General features: G+C 57.1%; 5 protein-coding genes across 5 annotated transcripts in view; 3 read left to right on the top strand and 2 right to left on the bottom strand.

Annotated features, from left to right (window-relative positions):
- Nucleotides 1-78: 78 nt before the first annotated feature.
- On the bottom strand, nucleotides 79-3,823 carry PTSG_08283 (uncharacterized protein). The gene is made up of 7 exons (XM_004990477.1): nucleotides 3,531-3,823; nucleotides 2,926-3,085; nucleotides 2,355-2,608; nucleotides 1,609-2,068; nucleotides 1,098-1,362; nucleotides 490-624; nucleotides 79-293 (listed from the first exon to the last, which is right to left on the bottom strand). Exons 1-7 carry the CDS (start codon nucleotides 3,762-3,764, stop codon nucleotides 113-115), a joined length of 1,689 nt encoding a protein of 562 aa, XP_004990534.1. The 5' UTR covers nucleotides 3,765-3,823; the 3' UTR covers nucleotides 79-112.
- Nucleotides 3,793-8,766, top strand: PTSG_08282 (uncharacterized protein). Its single transcript, XM_004990476.1, has 11 exons — nucleotides 3,793-4,494; nucleotides 4,740-4,829; nucleotides 5,087-5,237; nucleotides 5,525-5,822; nucleotides 6,116-6,246; nucleotides 6,553-6,660; nucleotides 6,843-6,957; nucleotides 7,177-7,365; nucleotides 7,606-7,737; nucleotides 8,007-8,171; nucleotides 8,385-8,766. The coding sequence occupies exons 1-11, from the start codon at nucleotides 3,798-3,800 to the stop codon at nucleotides 8,460-8,462; spliced, it is 2,154 nt and encodes a 717-aa protein (XP_004990533.1). The 5' UTR covers nucleotides 3,793-3,797; the 3' UTR covers nucleotides 8,463-8,766.
- Nucleotides 8,767-8,912: 146 nt separating this feature from the next.
- Nucleotides 8,913-17,699, bottom strand: PTSG_08281 (uncharacterized protein; the record flags this gene model as incomplete). The annotated part of the gene is made up of 6 exons (XM_004990475.1): nucleotides 17,330-17,699; nucleotides 17,016-17,114; nucleotides 16,337-16,776; nucleotides 9,915-15,676; nucleotides 9,343-9,645; nucleotides 8,913-9,114 (listed from the first exon to the last, which is right to left on the bottom strand). Exons 1-6 carry the CDS (start codon nucleotides 17,463-17,465, stop codon nucleotides 8,913-8,915), a joined length of 6,942 nt encoding a protein of 2,313 aa, XP_004990532.1. The 5' UTR covers nucleotides 17,466-17,699.
- An 87-nt stretch (nucleotides 17,700-17,786) lies between these two features.
- Nucleotides 17,787-20,295, top strand: PTSG_08280 (tRNA(His) guanylyltransferase; the record flags this gene model as incomplete). The annotated part of the gene is made up of 7 exons (XM_004990474.1): nucleotides 17,787-17,890; nucleotides 18,065-18,196; nucleotides 18,502-18,546; nucleotides 18,714-18,898; nucleotides 19,330-19,418; nucleotides 19,571-19,778; nucleotides 20,042-20,295. The coding sequence occupies 7 exons, from the start codon at nucleotides 17,787-17,789 to the stop codon at nucleotides 20,293-20,295; spliced, it is 1,017 nt and encodes a 338-aa protein (XP_004990531.1).
- A 408-nt stretch (nucleotides 20,296-20,703) lies between these two features.
- The window catches only part of PTSG_08279 (uncharacterized protein), a 3,531-nt gene continuing 3,258 nt past the window's right edge, over nucleotides 20,704-20,976 (top strand). The window contains exon 1 of the mRNA XM_004990473.1: nucleotides 20,704-20,976. This exon is cut by the window's right edge and continues 8 nt beyond it. The gene's annotated coding sequence lies outside the window, so the exon portion shown is untranslated.

The raw sequence follows: 20,976 nt of genomic DNA, 5'->3' as shown, positions 1-20,976 counted from the left end.
GTTGTAAGGGGTTTTAATACACGATGATAAGTAAACGTCAACAGCACTGAACATGTTTGTGGGCAGAGTTGAGCTGAAAACGACGATACATCATATCGTCCACAGGTCATGCTCATGCTGCCTCGTTGCCATCACCGTTGCTGTCGTTACCGTCGTGTTGGTCGCTGCTCGTTTGTCGTGTTGTTGGTCCGGCCCAGATATGCGATGCAGGGCGGGGATGGCTCAGGAAGAACGACGTCAACTTGCGCATGTTGTGTCGCGAGGGACACGCGGACGGCACGCGCTGCCGAATGCTGCAGAGTGTGTGCGTGTGTGTGCGTGCGTGTGTGTGTATGCGTGTGTGTGTGCATGTTTACGTGTGTGTGCATGTGTGACAGTGGGTGCATGTATGTGTGTGTATGTGTGCAAGCGAACCATGCTCAGTCTCGATCTGTGTGCAAAACGCGTGATTTGATACACATACACACGAGCACCACCAGTGCCTCGTACCAGTGGAGGGCGCGGGTAAAGTCCTGCTTTGTGAGCTGCGGTTGGTGAATGTCTGGTGGTGCACCGCCAATCCAGTTGACACTGAGATCCGGTGTGAAGAACGCAGCCAGCACGGCCGTGGCAACTGTGGGCGCTCTGCGAACGAAAAAAGGGCAGAGAAAGAGAAAGAGAAAGAGAAGGCGGAGGGGTGCATGGGATGGGTGAGCCACATGATACACACCACAAGTAAGCCAAAGACATAGTAAGCAAGCTGGCTTGGACACGCATGCACACACTCAAACAGATGCAGGTGCCCACATGCACCCAGACAGGCTCTAACAGATGCACACAGACGGATACACACAGACGGATGCACCCAGGCAGACACAGTCACACACAGACACACACACACACGCAGACACACACACGCAGACACACACACACACACACACACACGCACACATTCATACACACACACTCACACACATGCGCACACACATGCGCACACACAGACATACACACAGCCACACAGACAGATACACAGGCAGACACACACACACACAGACACACACACAGACACACACACACACACACACACACACACACACACACAAAAGTCCTTCGTGTACCGGTCGTTGCTGTCGCCGCTGGCAACGAGGATGCGGTGGTCCTGTGCAAGGTGGTGCCGCACGAAGAGCAGCACTTGCTCCAAGTGGTCCTCCAGCTCCTTCTTGTGCCTTTTGCCTGCAGGCATGCGAACAGGCAGGATGGAGCGGTGCTGGGGCTGGTGTGGCAGCTCGGATGGAAGCAAGCAGACGACGACAGCATCAAATATCTCGAGGCACCAGGGATGGGCGGCAGCAAACCGATTGCCAATGAACAGGTTCGTGGTGCCTGCAACAACAACAGCAACAACAACAACAACAACGACGACGATGACGAAAACAGGTGGCGGGAGAAGATGCGGAGAGGAGGAGCGGTGGTGGAAACCAGCAAACACAGACAGACAGACAGACAGACGGACAGACAGACAGACAGACAGACAGACAGACAGACAGACAGACAGACAGACAGACACATGTACAAACCTACGCAGGCACAGACACACACACACAGACACACACATACACACACACACACCAATCTGATGTGTTGTTGCGTGTGCGAGGATGAGGTCGCGGTCTGCCAGCACGTCGGGCGTCATTGCCTCAACCCCCGAGCACATCTGCTGCGACACCAGCGCCCGCACGCGGTCACCGCACGTGTCTGAATCGCCATCAAGCAGGTCTGTCTTGTGCTGCCAGAAGAGGCGAGGTGTCAGCCCCATGCTCCATGTCTCCTCGTCGTCGGCGGCACCCTGCACATACACGTACCCGCGCCGCTGTTCAATGTCAACCGGTTCTGATGCGCACAAGCACACAATCGCGGTGTACTTTGTGCGGTCCACATGTTCGAGTTCCAGCGTGCTGGTGTCACCATCGCTGCGACTGGCTGCTTCGTGCGCCCTGGCTGTCTCTGTCGTGACCCACGTCGCTCGGAGCGGTTTCCTCAGGTTTTTGAGCAGAGACAGGTCCACCCCGCTCTCCAGCACCGCATGCACCTGCACATGTCATGCAACGTTAGTGGTGGCAGCGGTGGTGAAGAGTGCGCGAGTGGCATGCCAACGGAAGCAGTGAAACGCTTCCATACCAGCAGTGCACATGTACATCGTGCACCACTCGCACACACACACACACACACAAACGTACATCGTGTCTTCACACACCCATTCACGCACGCTACATCTTGATACACACACACAGACACGCATACATGTACACACACAGACACATACACGCACACACACACAGACACACACACACATACGCACACATGAGCCGACGTACGCGTGCGTCGAGGAGGTCCTGCATTTGACACAGTTCCTGTTGGGGCACTGTGGTCGGCGGACAGTGCAGTTGTGTATCCCAATCCGGCGCACCCACCTTGCCGTGATCCACGCTATCATCCGCATCGCCGCGACAATCACCGTAGAGGATGTCGTGCAGGCGGTTCATGACAGCACACCACATGGGCACCGTGCGGCTGAAACTGTCAGGTAACGTGCGCGCCTTCCGAGTCGAATCGACCAGCACACACCCGCCTAGAGGAGATGCAGTGGTGGTGGTGGTGGTGGTGGTGGTGGTGGTGGTATGGGACAGGTTGTGAGTGCCACATTCCAGCGTCAACGCAGGCGCCAGGATACGCATCATAAAACTCACTGACACCCAGGTCATACCGATTCGACAAACGCAAACAAGCAGAGACACAAACAGATAGACAGTCACGCACACATAGACACACACGACGCACACTCACTCATGCATACATTGACCCACAGCACACTCACTCACTCACTCACTCACTCACTCACTCACACACACACACTCACTCATGCCCGCGCCCTCATCCACTCTTCACCTTTCTCAGCAAGGAGGGGTAGGAGGTGGAGATTCAAGCGCTTGAGGGACACCTGCCATTGACCGCGATGGCCATCGGCGCTCTTGAAGTGGACTTCACCGTCAAATTCGGGAAAGTACCAGCCACCACATCTCAGGTTGGCGACAATCGGTAAGTCACTCTGCAAGACAACACGGGCAGATCAACAGCAACACAGCGTCGTCAGAACCAGTGCATCGGGTGTACTGAGAGCGAATCTTGTTGAGAAGCACAAAGCGCCACGCCACCATTGCAAGCACACAGAGAGAGAGAGAGACGGACGGAGAGAGAGAGAGAGAGACGGACGGAGAGAGAGAGAGAGCGAGCAAGCGAGCAAGCGAGAGAGAGGGGGGGGGCACGCAAACATACACGCGCACACAACACACACACACACATACACACATGCACACACGCGCACACAACACACACACATACACACATGCACACACACATGCACACACGCGCACACAACACACACACACACACATACACACATGCACACACACACACACGAACACACAAACCACACACACACACAAACCACATACAAACACACACAAACACGCACAAACCACACGACAGCGTACGTAGAGGCCCGCGATGCGGTCCACAAATTCCACGTCGGCATCAATGCTTCGCAGGCGATTGTAAATGGACAGCCCTTCCTGCGTCACGGCCCGCATCACCTGCGCAACAGACGGCAGCTCCGTCATCGTTGGAGGTGAGAGTTGCTGTTGTTGTTGAGCGTGGTGGTGCACGTGTGTGGTTGCAGTTGTGGTTGTCGTTCCTTGTTGTCCGCTCTTTGTTGTTGTTACCTGCATCCACAAAACAATTACATTTCGTGGAATGATTCGATGCGAGGAAGCGAATTCCAAATGGCCACACCCCTCTTTCTCTTCGCGTGTTTCGTTTCTCTTCACACAACAACAACAACCAACTGCTGCTGCTTTCACTCAACAGCGCTCCTCCTCTCAACCAGCCAGCGAACCGGCCTCACCCCTTACCGTCCACCCGTCCGTCCGAGCCAACCAAGCACAGGCAAGCGCATCTCTCCACCAGCCACCATGGGGTGCTGCTATTGCACGCACGAGGATGAAGATCCTGAGGTGCAGGAGGTGCACGAGACGCTGAAGCGCAACAAGAATGAGCTCAAGGGCCCAATCAAGGAGGGCCGCCGCCTTCGCGACGTGTTCTTCCTGCTGCTCTTTGTTGTCTTCTGCTGCGGTATGGCCGTCATCGCCTGGCGCTCCTTCCACACCGGCAACCCGCTGCGCATCATCTACGGCACGGACTCCTTCGGCAACATCTGCGGCGTTGACAACACGGGGCTTGTGGTCAAGAACAGCACCGGCAACCCCAACGTCGGCCTCGATCTCCGCAACTACAAGTTCCTGTACTTTCTCGATCCCACCGCGCTGGATGCCAGCCTCGCTGTGTGCGTCAGTGCCTGTCCGACCCTCAACAACAACGACACGGCCGTTGAGAGCTGTGTCTTTGACGTCACGCCGTGCCAGAACGCCGGTGTCTGCTTCAGCAACGGCCCATACAACTGTACGTGTGTGGTTGTTTGCGTGTGTGCGTGTGGATGTGTGCTTGTGGTGTTTGCTTGTGCGTGCGTATGTTGTTTTGTGGCGTTTGTCGATTCGCGCCCGTGTGCGTCTGCGTGTGTTTGCTTGTGTGAGTGTGCGGTGTATGCCGCCCGGTGGCACCGCTTGAGCCCCGATTGGGGAACACACTCAACCCTCACATTTTCCCTCGTCACATTCATGCACTTACATTAACCCAACATCGCACAGCGTCCGTGATCCCGGATGGTGCCAACGAGTGCCCAGACTCGGTCTACTCATCCAAGAACTACTTTGGTCTTCGTCGCTGCGTTCCTGGCCGTAAGTGTGACAAGTGATTGTCGTACAAATTGTGAGCGAGTGTGTGAGTGTGAGTTTGTATGTGTGTGTGTGAGTGTGAGTGTGAGTGTGAGCGTGAGCGAGTGTGTGAGTATGAGTGTGAGTGAGTGTGAGAGAGTTTGTATTTGGGGACATTTGCCCACGTGCCACTGTCACTGGTGACTGTGCCTCATCCTCATCTTCACACCCATGCACGCCTTGTACCTTTGCCCCCCTCCCTACACATACGCACATTGCAGTGGAGTCGCTGCAAACGAGCACGATCAACATCTTCAACAGCTATGACCTGGTCGAGCAGGTGTTCTCGGACCTCATCGCCGGCTACGAGATGTTCGGCTATGCCGCCATCGTCGCCGTTGTCGTCTGCTTCCTCGTCATCCTCCTCATGCGGTAATATGAATCTCCATGCTCTGTTGGCTTGTTTGCTTGTGTGTGTATTTGTGTGTGTGTATGCTTGTGTGTGTGGGTGTGTTTGCTTGTGTATTTGGTGCTTGTTTGCACGTCTGTCAACTATCGATCCCCCTCCCCCTCCCCCCGGGAGTTGGCGGTCGGGTTTGATGTCTGCGCTGACGTTTGCGCAACCTTTCTTCCCTTGTTACAGCCATCACCACCTGACACGTCCCACAATGCTTCTTGCCTGACTCCCCACCCCACGCTCTCTTTGTGTTTTTTTGCAGCTGCTGCGTGAAGGTGCTGGTGTACAGCCTGATCATTCTTGGCCTCGGCGGTACCCTCGCCCTCTCTGTCGTCACATACACGGAGTGGCGCGGTCTCAAGGATGACCTCAACAGCACGCCCAAGAGCGAGCGCCTCGACACAGATGTGCGCAACGAGCGCTTGCTGTACGGGTTCATGATCTTCCTGTGGGTGTTCACCGGCCTCCTGTGGCTCATCACGCTCGCTGTTCGCAACCGCATTCGCCTCTCCGTTGTCATCCTCCAACAAGGCAGCAAGGCCGTCGTCAGCATGCCATGGGTGCGTGCACATGTGTATGTGTGTGAATGTGATTGTATGCGTGATTGCATGCGTGATAGTATGCGTGTGTGCATGTGTGTGTGTGTGTGCGCGCGCCGTGATTGTTTACGTGTGTGTTGATGTAATTGCATGTGTGTGAGTGCGTGATGTTGTGTATAAATGTGGCTGCGTGTGTATCTTTTCCCTGTGTTCATCTCTGACCTCATCTACTCACCTCCTTCTCACTTCCCATCATCACCAATACATTCATGTTTGTGTCCTCACCCACGCCACCCCCTTTACATGCTTCCCAGCTGTACCTGACGCCCATCCTGACGAACGTGTTTATGATCTCGTTCATTGCGTACTGGCTCGCCGTGTATGCGTACATGGCCACATCTGGTGACGGCCGACTCGTCCAAGGCCGCATCCAATACGACGACCCGTGAGTCACAGCCCAAAGAAGGGGGGGGGTTTGTATGTGTGTGTGTGTGTGTGTGTGTGTGTGTGTGTGTGCGTGTGTGCGTGCGTGTGTGTGAAGAGGCGGGATTTTCCTCTGTGTGTGTGCGTATGTGTGTGTGTGTGAGGCGGGAGTTGTGTGCTTTATTGTGCTTCTTCATGGCTCTGTGTGCATGTTGTTCATTTTTGTGCATGTTGTTTGTCACTTGTACATGTTCAGCTCTTGGCTCTCTTGCATGCCCGCTCATCGCTCACGTTACCATTGCCATCCACTTAATCTTCACGCTCGCAGCACCAACTACCGCGAGATGTGGTGGTACCACCTCTTTGGCCTCTTCTGGATCTCCCAGTTCATCCTCGCCTGCCAGGAGATTGCCATTGCCGGCGCCGTCGCATCATGGTTAGAAGCACAGCGGTGATGGCCGTCGCCTTTGCCGGCGTGGTTCCAACTGCTCCTGCCGCAGTTGTTTCCGGTGTTACTGCTGGTGTTGCAGTTGTTGCTCCTGAATGACTGTCACGCCCCTCACTCCCTTTTGCCTCACGCGCGTTCTACTCCTGACTGGCTGCTGTGCGTGTGTTCAGGTACTTTACACGCAAGGACGAGAAGTCCGAGTCGTTCTGGGCGTCGGTCGGGCGTCTCATCCGCTACCATCTCGGATCAGCCGCGTTCGGCTCCCTCATCATCGCCCTCGTCAAGGTCGGCTTTCAATTACAGTATTGGACGCGCACTTGTGCACGTGCTCGCTTGTACATGCACTCGTGCACGCTTTTGTACGTGTTCGTGCATTCATGCACGTATTGCTCGTGTGTTACCTTCTTGACTTTGGGTGTGTTCCCCCTGCTCTCACTGCATCGCATGGCAACTCGCCTCACCACCCCCTTTCCTCATCTTTTTCGCTCAACGCCGCATCTGTAGCTGGTGCGGTTTGTGTTTGAGTACATCAACCACAAGCTTGAGGTGAACAAGGGGCCGATCGTGGACTTCCTCGTCAAGTGCTTCCGGTGCTGCCTGTGGTGCCTGGAGAAGTTCCTTCGCTTCATCAACAAGAACGCCTACATCGAGATTGCCATCTACGGCTACTCCTTCTGCACAGCCGCCAGACAGGTGCGCACATGCAGGCATGCATCCACGTGCACATGAACGCATGAACTTGTCAGCTCCTGGTACAAAGTTGTGCAGAGCTGACCGAACTCTGCGCCATCTAACCCGCTCTCCCTTCTCTCCGACCTTTAATCACGCACCCACTCACCACTCCTATCATCCTCGCCACCACCACCACCACCATCACCACCACCACCACCACCATCACCACCATTTACCGCCACGGCCCTGTCCGGCCATCAGGCGTTCAAGACGCTGCTTGAGAATGCGATCCGCGTTGCCGTGCTGAACCTGGTCACGTCCTTCGTCCTCTTCATCTGCAAGCTCTTCGTCGTCGCCGGCGTCGGCATCATCGCCTACTACTGGATCACAGAGGTGAAGCACCCGAACACACACGCGTGCACGCAATCACCATGCTTCGTGTGTTGTGTCGTATGAAGATGAGACAGGCTTTCGTGTCTTTGTCGTATCCTTTTTCTTGCGCCAATCACTGTCAGCATGTGACATAACACACACACACACACACACACACACACACACACACACACACACACACACACACACACACACACACACACACACACACACACACACACGCCCTTTCCTTCCTCTGCTCACGAGTACACCCCATACCTTGCCTGCAGCTCAACACGTCGTTCAAGGAGGACCTCAACTACTTTGGCGCTGTCGTGCTCGTGTGCTGCGTGATTGCGTACATCATCGCCGACCAGTTCCTCAACGTGTACGACATGACCGTCGACACCATCTTCCTCTGCTTCGCCGAAGACGAGAAGCGCAACAACGGAAAGGTACCGCACCTGCTTCTGTTGTCACGTCCGACGATCGCAGACTGTATGGTTGCACGTCACATCACTGCACATCACAGCACATCACAGCACATCACAGCATTACACCACACCACAACCTGCACTGCCTTACTTCACATCATCTCACGTCAAATTCCTCGCTCCACATATCCCCTCGCCGCTTGCTTCTGCTTCTGCTGCTGCTGCCACTGCCAGGATCGTCCGTATTACATGGACCCATCGCTGCGCCAGTTCCTCAAGGACAACAGCGACCCCACACCCGAGGACAAGTGATCCCCTTCCTCCGCTCCCTCATGACGTCTTCATGCGTGTGTGTGCGTGACGTGATTGACTGTGGATGTACACCTTGATTTCCATTCTTATGTCGTGGTTATGTGTTGACTGTCAGCCCTGTGCATTGTGTGCTTGCTTGCTTGTGTGTGTGTGCGTACATTGTGTATTGTGTGTGCGTACATTGTGTATTGTGTGTGCGTACATTGTGTATTGTGTGTGCGTTCATTGTGTATGTGTGTGCTCCGCTCAAAATGATCGTGTTGCTTGTTCATTGCGAAACCCAAAATAAAGAACAGTGGAGCTACAGCGTAAGGATGCAACGGCGGTGAGCTGGTGTCGTGTTGACGCTCTCATTCTCGCTTGCACAACAGCACACACACAGCAAACACACACAGCAAACACACACAGCAAACACACACACACACACACACACACGGCCGTGTACAGTAATCAAGTGCTCTGATTGAGGTTGAACCCCTCTTGCTGCCCGTGCTGTGGGCGGAGGACGATGGACGCGACATCGGGCATGTCGACACGAACTTCATCAACGCCATGCTGCCACTCCTTGAACTTTGGGAACAAGCGGGCAGCTGTGGTGGAGATCCACACTGCATCGTACGCGACGCCATAGCGCTCTGCGCTCTTCACAGCCCTGCGCCGGGTGCAGAGAGGCAGTTGGCAGTTTGGGACAGGTGGATGGAAGTGAGTGCAGGTACCTCACCATATGCACTCTCACACACACACACACACACACGTACACACACGTACACATACACGTACACATACATACTCACATACACTCACTCACTCACTCACTCACTCACTCACTCACTCACTCACTCACTCACTCACTCACTCACTCACTCACTCACTCACTCACTTGCGGAACATGGCGAGTGCGCGTCTGTGAAGGCGCCGCTTGAAGAGGACGAGTGCTGCCATGAAATGAAGACGCGGCGTGTGGACGGGGTGGGTGCGATGGATGGATGCGAGCGCACCACACCACCGCGCGAACAGCGTGTTGCTCTCCTTGTCGTTCCAGTGCAGCAATGCGATGGTGGCAGCAAAACAGCACAGGCTCACGCTCAAGGCATCCATGGCGCTGCATGGGTGGACGAGAGCATCGATGTCCACCAGAGCCAAGTGGCGTTCAACGAGATGCTGCTGCCCTTGCAGCGCAGCCCTGCATCAGCATCATGCCATGGCGGCAGTGGAGGGTGACAGGAGGAAGAGAAGGTGGACAAGGTGGTGGTGGTGGTGGTGGTGGTGGTGGTGGTGGTGGTGGTGGTGGTGGTGGTGGCAAGAGTGACTGCGGGTTGAGAACGGCGAGGGATGCCTTAGAACAAGTGACATGACAGCGCATGAATACAACACAACACAACACAACAAGACACAACATATCACAACACAACATGACACATCACAACATTACAAACACAACACACAACACACCGCACTGCGAGGATCGCGAGCAGACAGGCTTGAAGGTCGGGAGCAACAGCACCAGTCATGTCAGTTGCGAGTGCTGCAATGTCTGTCCACAGGTGCACATCGTCGCCACTGGGCCACAGGCCAGCATCACACGGAACTGCGGATGATGGCGCAAAATGACCTGCACGGCAGAACACACAGTTGAGTGCAATCGCAATGCAGGCTGTCGCCTGCACATCTGGCGGTGTCTGACTCATGCTCAAACCACCGTGCACCATCACTGCATCATCCGCATCACCGCAGTTGTTGGAGGTGAACGATGCCGGCGCGCTGATGCCGTTCGCGCTGCTGAAGTCTGTGAGAATGGAGCTCCCTCTTCGTCGCCGTCGCCGCGCAGGCGACGCCGTCGTGAAATCAGCAACGCTGCCGTTGCTACGACCACCGCGAATACCATCACCATCGTCACTGCCACCCTGGTCGTCATTGTCCGTGTCGCTAACACCCAGCGTCGCCATTCCGCTACCGTGTGGTTGGGGTGCGTCGCTGTCAGGATGCACCAAACTACCTCGCCCTTGCTGCTGCTGCTGCGACGCTGTGGCTGTGTCAACACTGGTTCGGCTCCTACTCGGCACATGGGCGGCGCTGCGGATGCTGAAGATGGACGGACGGCTTGGCCGGCGCCAGCTCGGACGTGGCTGCGCCGGCGGTGGCGGTGTCACTTCCTCTTCATGATTGCCGTTCACGTCGCTCGAATGGTGCTGGATCTCAACTACAGTGGCATCATGCACAGACTCGCCAGAGCTGTCGCCACTGAGATCATGATCACAACGATGATGTGGCCTGTCATCGCAGCCGTCATCGTCAACACTGCGGTGGGATGACCTGGACTGGGAGGATGCTGGTGGCACCGCAAGTAAGATGGGTGGATGTTTACCACCACCGCCACCGCCCGCGACCACAGCAGCTGCTGCTGTTTGTGGTTGTGGTGGGACGGCTGTTGTGATGGACTTTCGCGGCCACTGCTCGCTCATACGTGCGTCAGACGCGCCTGTTGGATAGACGGGGGTGCCGATGCTGCTGTTGCTGTCTGTGCTGTACCCTCTGCTTCGCCTTCGCCCGCCCATAAACTGCATCGCCTGTGTGCTCGCGGTGTGCTGCCGCCCCAGCGTGATGCGCACACACACACGGTGGGAGGTGGACAGCACGTCGGCATCGAGCAGGTACAACGCTGCCAACATTCGCCACAGCAGCACCGTTGCCGCGTGCCCGCTCAGGCCAAAGTGCGTGCAGATGTCTGAGGCGCGACGCGTGCTGTTGAGCACGTGCCGCAAACACCCGCGCGAAAACGACACGAGCGTGTGTGTGTCCAGCAAGTACAGCTGCTCCGGTGTGGCTGGAAACGCCAGCGTTGTGGTCAGTGCACGGTTGCACCACGCCAGGAGCGCGCGCTGTCTTGCGTGTTGGCCAACGAGCAGCAGGAACGTGAGTGCCTCATCAAACAGCGGCCGCGGCTGCTGATGTCTCTGCACCACGCGGACCAGAACAAACGCCGCACACGCCGCTGCCTGCGTGTTGCCCAATGCCTGGTACGCAGTTGTCAAGTGCGATAAAGCACCGGCAGCCATATCTGCCCAGCCTTGTTTCAACGTCTCTTCCTCGCTGTCGCCACCAAAGCCATCATCGTTGTCGTCACCATTTTCGGCACTGCCAGAACCTGCTGTGGTGTCACCTGTTCCATTGCTGCTGGTGCCAGTGAGCTTCGTCGCCCTTCCACCTCTGCTCACCACAACCTTTGGTTTTCCCGTCGTCTTCCCCACCGCTGATGTCCCTGCTGTCGTTGCTGCTGTTCGCGTTGTTGGCGGCCGCGAGGGCTGGGATGCCGCTGCCTCAACCGCGCCGACACCCGCGCGCAACCCAGCACCCTCGTGCCCGCTGCTGTTGGGCATGACTGGATGGTGAATGTCATGCACCTCAACACGAGCACGACCATGGCTGTTGTATCCGCTCACCCCCGTTGGCCCCTGCTTCCCTTTCATTGCTGGCGCTCTTCTCAGGATTTGTCTGCGGCGCTTCTCTTCGCCCGCAGGCCTCTGCTGGGTTGCATATGCACCGACACCACTGCCATCCGACCTGCGGCCAACAACGCTGACACCTGCAACGCTGACACCTGCAACGCTGACCCTGTGTCGATCACCGCTGCCATCACCCTGAGCCTCGCCATCTGCAGGGCCACCCGCGTCAGCATCACGGGCATTTGCTCCGCTCGCCACATGCCCACCACGACTGCTGTTGTTGCGTGTCCCAGCGGGGCTGTGCGTGCGTGGGCGGTGATTGCGCCGGCCTGTTCGATTCCACATGTGCAGCTGCACAGACCACAATACCGGCCAGCGACGCGGGACGTGCACGCCCAGCAGTCGCAACGCATCAAGACACGCGCGGACGCAATGCTTGTGCTGCTCCAGCGTGCTGAATGTCTCTGCCAGCAGCGTGAGAACGCGCAAGCGCGCGAGCTTCGGCAACGTGTTTGACGCCTGCAGCCGTTGCGCGCGCAACAGCAGCGAGAGGGCGGAACCGACTTCGCCGTCCGCAAGATTGTCGCGTGCAGCTGTCACGAGGTAGGAGCATGCCTTGTCGGCTCGCTCCCCCCGCAGCCAGTGGTCCGCCATCACCATTGGGTCGAGCAGGCGCTCCTCCGCTGCAAACGCGTCCTGTGAGAGCGACGGCGGCACCAGCAGCTGTACGCTGAGGCGCCCGTGGCTGTGGCGGGCAGACGCGCGCCTGTACTCGTGGTCCTGCTGGCGTTGGGAACGACTGTCTCTTCGGCTGCCGCCGCTGCTGGTGACCATGACATTTCCGCCACTCACGCGACTGTATCGCCCGTGCCCTTCCTCGAGATGCTGCTGCTGTTGCTGCTCCTGCACGTGTGCCCAGTTCTCCAGGGCAGCAGCGTACCTGGCGTGCAAGTTGACGCGCGTTGACGGCGGCCACAGGTCGTAGGCGGCGCTGCGGACAACTTCCTGGCGGAACCGGCAGCGCGGGAGGTCTCCGGCAGCGGAGGGCACAAACTCGATCATCTCGGCCTTGTCGAGCTCACGCAGGTTGCGCACGATGGTGTGGCGCACCCCCGTGATGTCCGTGAAGAAAGACAGGTCGCGAACGTGGAAGTCCATGCCGACAACGGCGGCGCACTTGAGCACGAGCAGCGTCGTGGCGGAGAGCTGATCGAAGCGGTGCAGGAGAATGTCGTGCAGGGTATTTGGGACGGGAACTTGGTCCAGCATGTGCACGGATGCCGCGCGACCCACTTCACCCGCAACACCGGAAAGGGAGAGGGAGCTGATGCTTGGAGACAGCGCCCCCATGTCTGGCGCTCCTGCTGGCGGTAACCCGTTGTTACTGCTGCCGTTGGTGTGCATCCACGCAGCAGCACCCTCCCCCGTCGCCACCAGCACCCCGTGCTCCACGAGTGACATGATCAGTTGCTCGCAGTACAGCGGGTTGCCCTGACTCCTGGCATGCAGCATCCTGCCCAGACGGTCTGGAACCACATCGACCTTCAGCTTTGCCGCTGCCAGCTGCTTGACCTCCTCGTTCGACAGTGGCGCCAAGGCTTCACTGACGGTGGCCGGTGACTGCAGCAGCTCGGGTGTGGCGTTGAATACACTTTCACCACTCGGACGGCGACCATCCCGCTTCCCCGATGCTGCTGTCTGTGTGGCTGTTGGGGTTGTTGATTGTTCTGTTGCTGTTTGCTGTGGCAGCCCTGCAGCAGCCGGGGCGAGCGACGGTGTGGAGAGAGGGCGACCCGCCAGCACGAGCAGCAGCGGCCCCGTGCAGCCGGTGATCGAGCCACCCCGGTCATTGTTTTCTGACGACGCCAGTGCTTTGTTCGTGTGGCGGCGCCGAGCTGCTGAATTCACACCTCCAGCGTCAACATCATGATCCCCGACATGATTCTTTTCACCGCCACCACCACCATCATCATCGTCATCGTCATCGTCGTCGTCGTCGTCATCATCATCATAATCGCCCTTGTCGCTGTCAGAGTGTTGGTGGTGGAGCATAACCAGGGTTGAGAGCAGCTGCCACGATGCGGCGTCACACCACTGCACATCGTCCACAAACACAACTGCATTCTGAGTCAATACCGCCAACACGTCTCGCAGCAGCGGTCGCAGCGTCCTTGCGCTCAGTTGCCGTGGAACGCCGCCAACGGCCCCGCGTGCGCTGCTGTGTTCGTGGCGACTGTGGTGCTGCTGGTGGCGGTGGTGGTGGTGGTGGCGTTGCTGCTGCTGCTGCATGGCAAGGAAGCGGCTGCCAGGGAGGCGCGATGTGGTGCTGCGTCCACCAGTGGCAGTGGCCCTGCCGTGCACACGCATGCCCGCACCAGCGCCGTGATGCAAGGACCCGTCGTCCAAGCGTAGGAAGGCGGCAACGTGGGGCGTTGTCACATCGGTATCCGATGCGCTCACGCGGGCGAGGACAGAGCGGAGGGCTCGAAGCCGCTGGTGCGTTGCGCTGCTTCCTGCCTTTGTCGTCAGTCCCTGCAGCAGCAGCTGACGCACGACGGCAAGCGGGGTGGTGCTGTCCATCCGCTCGGCGGCACCTGCGAGGGAAGGGATGCCTCGCTGCTGGCACACGCCCTTCATCGCAGCCAGCAGGCGTGTCTTGCCCATGCCCGTCTCCCCGCTCACGTGGTACACGCGCGTGCATGTGCGTGTGCTGCCCATCCCTGCCTCTGTGATCAGCTGCGTGAAGCGTCGAAGTTGCGTCGCGCGCCCAATCAGGCTCGCACGCGGGCTGCTGTCTCCATCGTTCTCGCTACCACTCGCGGCGGTGTTTGCGGCGTTAGCTGTGGCGGCGGTCGTGTCATTCGCTGTCGCTCTGGATGTGCTCGTCGCTCGGTTGGCACTGGAGGTGCTGTGTGTTGCGTTGTCATCATCACCACCACCGTCATCAGCATCGAGACCATCGGGGTGGGCATCTGCCTCTGCCGCCACGCCGTGCGATGGCTTGAGGGCGCCGCCTTTGGCCTCATCCACCTCTTCGGCGTGTTGCTGTTGAGGATGGCTTTCGGTCGTCTCGACAACATCCACCCCGTCGTCGTCAGTGCCGGTGTCAGGCGTCCCATCCACCACTGGCAGCATGAAGAACTCCCCCGCGTTTGTCTTCCCGCGCAGCTCGAGGTGTGGCAGCGGCTTCAGGGGCAGGGCGAGCGCCTGGGCACGCGTCACTTCGTCACACACGACGGCGTTTGGGAAGGCGACCATGAGGCGGGCGGACACGTTCACGCTGTCGCCAATGATGGTGTACTCGTGGCGCAGTGGATGGCCAACCACCCCGCAGTACACGGGCCCCGTGGCCACGCCAATGCCGACCTGCGCTGACGGCAGCGCTGCGCACACGCCGGCGTGGAAGGTGCGGGCGGCGAGGAGGGCGTGCTTGCCGCCGTGCTCCAGCTTCTGCCCGGGGAGACCGAACACGACCATGAAGGTGTATCCCTTATCGAAGGCCAGCACCTTTGCCACGGTACCGCCCATCCGCCGGGCGCAGGGCGAGATGACGTCAAACGCGCGCTGGAGGGCCGCCGCCGTGTGCGTGATGCTGTCGCTGATGTCCTGTGGCAGGGACACCTTGACGAACGCGGTGGTGATGGCGCGGATCTCAGCCAGCCAGCGCAGGTCAGTCGTGTCGTGCATGCGCAGCAGAATATTGCGGGGCACATATGCCCGTAATGCCGGCCAGTTGTACTCGCTGCTTGCGGTGCACATTGCCCGGTGCACCTGATGTGAGTGTGTGCATGTGTGTGTTTGTGTTTGTGGTGTGTGTTTACGTGTGAGTGTGTGTGCGTGAGTGTGTGCGTGAGTGTGCGTGTGTGAGTGTGTGCGTGAGTGTGTGTGTGTGTGTTTGCGTGTGTGTGGACATAAGAGTGGGAGAGCGAGAGAGATTGTGTATGCGTGTGTGCGTGTCATTTATGTGTGTGTGTTTGTGTATCATGCATGTGTGCGTGACATGTGTGCGTGTAAGCACGAGGTGAGACATGATCGAGCAGTAGCACTGTGGCGCCCGTTCTCACCCCCTGTTGCTGGTCGCTATGCTGGTGGTTGGTTGCGGGACTGCCGCTTGCCGTCTTCTTGGAGCGTCGCAGGAGGCCCAGCATCCGCCGCTGTGACACGGAGGAACAATCAACACACCAGGAGATGTGTGTGTGTGTGTGTATGGAAGGCGGGATGAGAGCGCCATGAGGCAGGTGGCAAAATGGACCAGCAAAGGGACACACAACAAGAGGAATGCACACGTAACCAACACAAGCGCAACCAACAAGCCAATCGTTTGAGCGCGCACGTTTCAGCTTTCAATACACGAACCTGACTCAAGTACACACATGCACACACATGCACACACACACATGCACACACACACACACACACACACCACTCAACTATGCGTACCCATGGGGCACGACCACGCGCTGGTAATGTGGCGTTTGGATCGAACAAGCGTCCATAACCGTTGGGCAGCATCTCCATGGGGAACCGGTGGGCCACGACCTCCACGCAGTGGTTGCACATGATGGTGTCGCCGCGGGCAGCCACGTTCTGTGCATTCGCGACGCGTTCGACGGCGGGCCCGATGGCGAAGAACTGGCGCTCCGGGCCGCTCTCCATGTGCACGAGGTTGATTTCGCCAAACGACACGCCCAACTTGATGTGCAGGGGGACGTTGGCCTTCTCGGACTGCCGGCGCAGACAGGCCTGGATGCGCTTGCACGCCTCCAGGGCACACGGCAGCGTGTTGTCGATGCCAATGTTGTCGCACTCCCACAGCGCAAGGATGGCGTCTCCAGCAAAGTGCAGGATATCTGCGCCAGACAACAGCAACTCTGTATTGTGATATGTGTGTGTGTGTGGGGGGGGGGGGAGCGTCGCGAATGAGTGGTTGTTTCAGTTTGTGTGTGTGTGTGTGTGTGTGTGTGTGTGTGTGTGTGTGTGTGTGTCTGTGTGTGTGTCTGTGTGTGTCTGTGTGTGTGTGTGTGTCTGTATGTATGTTTACATGTCTGTCTGTGTGTGTCTGTATGTATTTTTGTGTGTCTGTGTGTCTGTCTGTGTTTGTGTCACTTACCTTGGACGACGCCCTCGAGAGTTGAGTTGAGGGTTCTGCTGAGCTTGTCGACGCCTATGCTTCCTTCTGCTGCTGCTTTCTCGCACATTGATGTAAAGCCTGGGTTGAGTGGTGGGTGTGGTGTTGCGTGCACAATTAGGGGCATTCGAGGTTGCGAAGAACAAGAAGTCCAAGTGCGAAGAGGCAATGATGTGAGCAGCAGAAGCAACAAAGTGCACACGCACACGCACACAGACACACGCACAGACACACGCACAAACACACACACACACGCACAAATATACGCATATACGCACACACACTCACTCACTCACCGGATATGTCTGCGAAGGAGATGACGCCATGATGAAGTTGGATACGAGGAAAGGTGGTGGCGTCTTGTGCTTCTTCCCCAGAGCCAACGTGCAGCTTCAAGACGGCGTCCGGCAGAAGCTTGCACACGGCGTCCATATTGTGCGTGCAGTGGTGCTGATGCTGCTGGTGTCACACAGTTTGCAGCACCATCGATGTGGATGTTGTTGTGATCGTAGCTCGTGTGTGTGTGTGTGTGTGTGTTATGGTATGTACACACCACAACACGACATGAGGCGGTGTTGGAGCGGGGGGGATGTGGTATCCATGCCTTGACGCCCGTTCTGGTTTGCTCGACTGGCTGGCTGGATCGGCTCTACTCCCCCACCAGCCAACCAGCCAGTCATCGTGTCCGTCTTTTCCATATCCACCCACGACACGACACACAGAGACCGCCAAAGTGTTATCGCGCAAACGACGATGGCGAAGAGCCGGTTTGAATATGTGAAGCTGTTTGAGCATCACGAGACGGCGCTGCCAAACACGTGGATGGTGGTGCGGTTGGACGGCAGAGGCTTCCACAGGTTGGTTGGTTTACAGGGATTTGGAGGGGGGAGGGGGAAGGGGAGATGAAGCGGGTGGAAGGTAAGTGGTACAATGGCTGGTCATACGGGGAACTGCTTTGGGATGTGTTTGCTGAGCTTGTGTGTTTGCTGGTGGCCTGCCACTCACGACGAATCACTGTGTGGGTGATACAGGTTCTCTGCACTGCATGAGTTTGAGAAGCCAAATGACGCTCGAGCGCTTGAATTGATGAACGAGGCTGCACGGGAATGCATGCTGGCGTTTCCAGACATTGTCCTGGCTTATGGCGAATCCGACGAGATGTCGTACGTTGCACTTCGTGCTTGTGTGGAGTACAGGTCTGTGTGTTTTGTGGTATGTGCGTGTGTGTGTGTGTGTGTGTGTGTGTGTGTGTGTGTGTGTGTGTGTGTGTGTGTGTGTGTGTGTGTGTGTGTGTGTGTCTGTGAAGTTATGAGTGTGTATGAATTGGGAACGCCATGCACAGCAGTGCAGTACCAATGCAAGCTTCAACACCTACCCACACACACACACGTACCTGGTTGTATGTATGCCCGTGCGCTGGTGTTGTTGCTGCTGCCGCCTGCCTCATTTGCCGTTGTCCATCCATTAGGTTTGTGCTGGACCGCAGGAGCAATCTGTTCAAGCGAAGAAAAAGGTGTGCGTGCGTGTGCGTGCGTGTGCGTGCGTGTGTATATGTGTGCGTGAGTGTGTGTGTGTTTGGCTTCACATTGCGTGGACGTTGCTGTTCTGCCTTGCACGTTGCCATGCGTGCATGCTAACGGTGTTGTTGCTGCCCTTCCTGCCTCCGCGTGATGATTGCAGCAAGGTCATGTCCACGATAGTGTCGCTGTTCAGCAGCACATATGTGATGCGATGGTCACGATTCATGCGTGACAAGGAAGGGCGGCCCATCGAGCTACAGGCGTGCCCCCACTTTGATGCGCGCGTCGTCTGCTATCCGACCTTGCAGAACTTAAAGGACTACCTGAGCTGGCGCCAAGCAGATTGTCCGTTGTTGCTGGTGGTGGTGGCGGCTGTTGTGGAAGGGAGAGGCGGGGAGAAGAGCATGCGTGCGCGTTGTGTGTGCATGTGTGTATTGTGTTTTGTGTGTCAGTGTGTGCGTGTGTGGGTGTGTGTTTTGTATGTCAGTGTGTGGGTGTGTGTTTTGTATGTCAGTGTGTGCGTGTGTGTGTGTGTGTGCGTGTGTGTGTGTGTGCGTGCGTGTGTGTGTGTGTGTGTGTGTGTGTGTGTGTGTGTGTGTGTGTGTGTGTGTGTGTGTGTGTGTGTGTGTTGTATGCCAGTGTGTGGGTGTGTACTTGGATGCGTGCTTAACCCCCTTCTACCGTCTTTATGCCTGCCCTTTTCACGTCAACCTTCCCTGGTCTCACACGGGGTTCGTGTCGCCCTACAATGAATTTTTTCTCTGTGTCTCATGCAGGCCACATCAATAACCTGTACAACACGGCGTTCTGGTTGCTTGTGCTGAAGAAAGGGCTGACAGAGCAGGAGGCAGAGAGCAGACTACGGGTGCGACGCATATGCGTGCATTGTTGCGTTGTTGCGCTTGCTGCAAATGGTGACTTGTAACATCACCATGCAGCTTCTTCGCGCCCACTCACTCACTCACTCACTCACTCACACACGCTCACTCACTCACTCACGCACGCGCGCCTACTCAGGGGACGTTTTCTGCAGACAAGAATGAGATTATGTTCAGTGAGTGCGGCGTCAACTACAACAACGAGCCCGCCATGTTTCGAAAAGGGAGCGTGATCCTGTGGGCGGATATGGAGGAGGAAGTGACGGGCCAGCGCACGATGCCAGACGGAACAACAAAGACGGTCACCTCCACCCGCCGCCGCCGCCAGCCCGTCGTCACAGCTCAGGGTGCGCATGTACACGTGTGTGTGTGTGCGTGTGCGTGTGCGTGTGTGTGTGTGTGTGCGTGTGTGCGTGTGTGTGTGTGTGTGTGTGTGTGTCTGTGTGTGTGTGTGCGTGTTCTGGGGAGGGGTAGCTTTATTGCTCTTGTTGTCGCATACGTGAACACCGTTCAATCCCTTTGGGTGTGATGCACATCTGTGTCCCTCACACATACGTACACACACACGCGCACAACCACAACCACACACACACACACACATGAACCACAGATATGATTGGGCCTGCGTTCTGGGAGGAGCACGCGGATGTGTTTGCTGTGGAGACGCTGGACTGCACGCCTGGCGCCGGCAGCGCAAGCAGCAAACCCCGCAGGAAGAAGGCAAAGCACCAGGCAAAGAAGAAGGCGGAGGCCACCACGCACGACGCGAGTGCTCAGGCACAAGCACACGAAGAACCAGAACAAACGGAGGAGCAACAGCACGGGCAGGAGAGTGTGATCGAGGCAAAGGACAAGAGGCCCTGATCGTTGTAGCTTTGCGGGTGACAGTGTGGTTTGATGAGTGTGAGAGAGCAGAGCGTGCGTGTGTGTGTGTGTGTGCGTATTGCATGTGTGTGCGTGTTGCAGTGTGTGTGCTTGTTGCAGTGTGCAGACGCACACAATGGTGTTTTACACCCACGACCACACACACGCACACACACACACACACACACACACACAACACACACACACACACGCACACACACACACACACACACACACACACACACACACACACACACACACACACACACACACACACACACACACACACACACACACACACACACACACACACACACAGCACGACTCGATTGCGACAGCATAAAGTGAAGCACGAGCTCTGTTGTGTCGCCCCTTGGATGTTTATGTAAATCATCGATAAATTGTCGTTGCCAGACGCGTTGTTTGTGTTCTCGTGGCGGAAGCAGAACAACACAACACGCCCATCATCACCACCACGCACACATCACTCACCACGTCACAACATCGAACTCCATCCAGCACCACCGCGTCCGCGCCACGCCCACGCCGCCACAGCACATACACGCTGCATGCTGCTGCATCGCCATCGATTATAGCCACACGCTTCCATCGTTGCGTTTGCTGCCGTTGGTACCGCAGCTGTTTTTTTTTTTTTTCAAGCAGGGGGCAAACAACAGCACA

The sequence above is a fragment of the Salpingoeca rosetta genome, assembly GCF_000188695.1.
Source record: "Salpingoeca rosetta unplaced genomic scaffold supercont1.23, whole genome shotgun sequence".
NCBI lineage: Eukaryota > Choanoflagellata > Craspedida > Salpingoecidae > Salpingoeca > Salpingoeca rosetta.
Note: the sequence above shows the minus strand (reverse complement) of the source record. Positions and strands in the feature narration are given on the sequence as shown.

Excerpts from the sequence above, each read along its gene's own strand:
- PTSG_08283 (XM_004990477.1), bottom strand. The coding sequence starts at position 3,764 with ATGCAGGTAACAACAACAAAGAGCGGACAACAAGGAACGACAACCACA. Across the intron at positions 1,363-1,608 it reads CGCAACAACACATCAGATTG|GCACCACGAACCTGTTCATT; the intron begins GTGTGTGTGTGT and ends TTGTTGTTGCAG. Across the intron at positions 294-489 it reads TTTACCCGCGCCCTCCACTG|CATTCGGCAGCGCGTGCCGT; the intron begins GTACGAGGCACT and ends CACACTCTGCAG.
- PTSG_08282 (XM_004990476.1), top strand. The coding sequence starts at position 3,798 with ATGCGAGGAAGCGAATTCCAAATGGCCACACCCCTCTTTCTCTTCGCG. Across the intron at positions 4,495-4,739 it reads CAGCAACGGCCCATACAACT|CGTCCGTGATCCCGGATGGT; the intron begins GTACGTGTGTGG and ends AACATCGCACAG. Across the intron at positions 6,958-7,176 it reads TCATCATCGCCCTCGTCAAG|CTGGTGCGGTTTGTGTTTGA; the intron begins GTCGGCTTTCAA and ends CCGCATCTGTAG.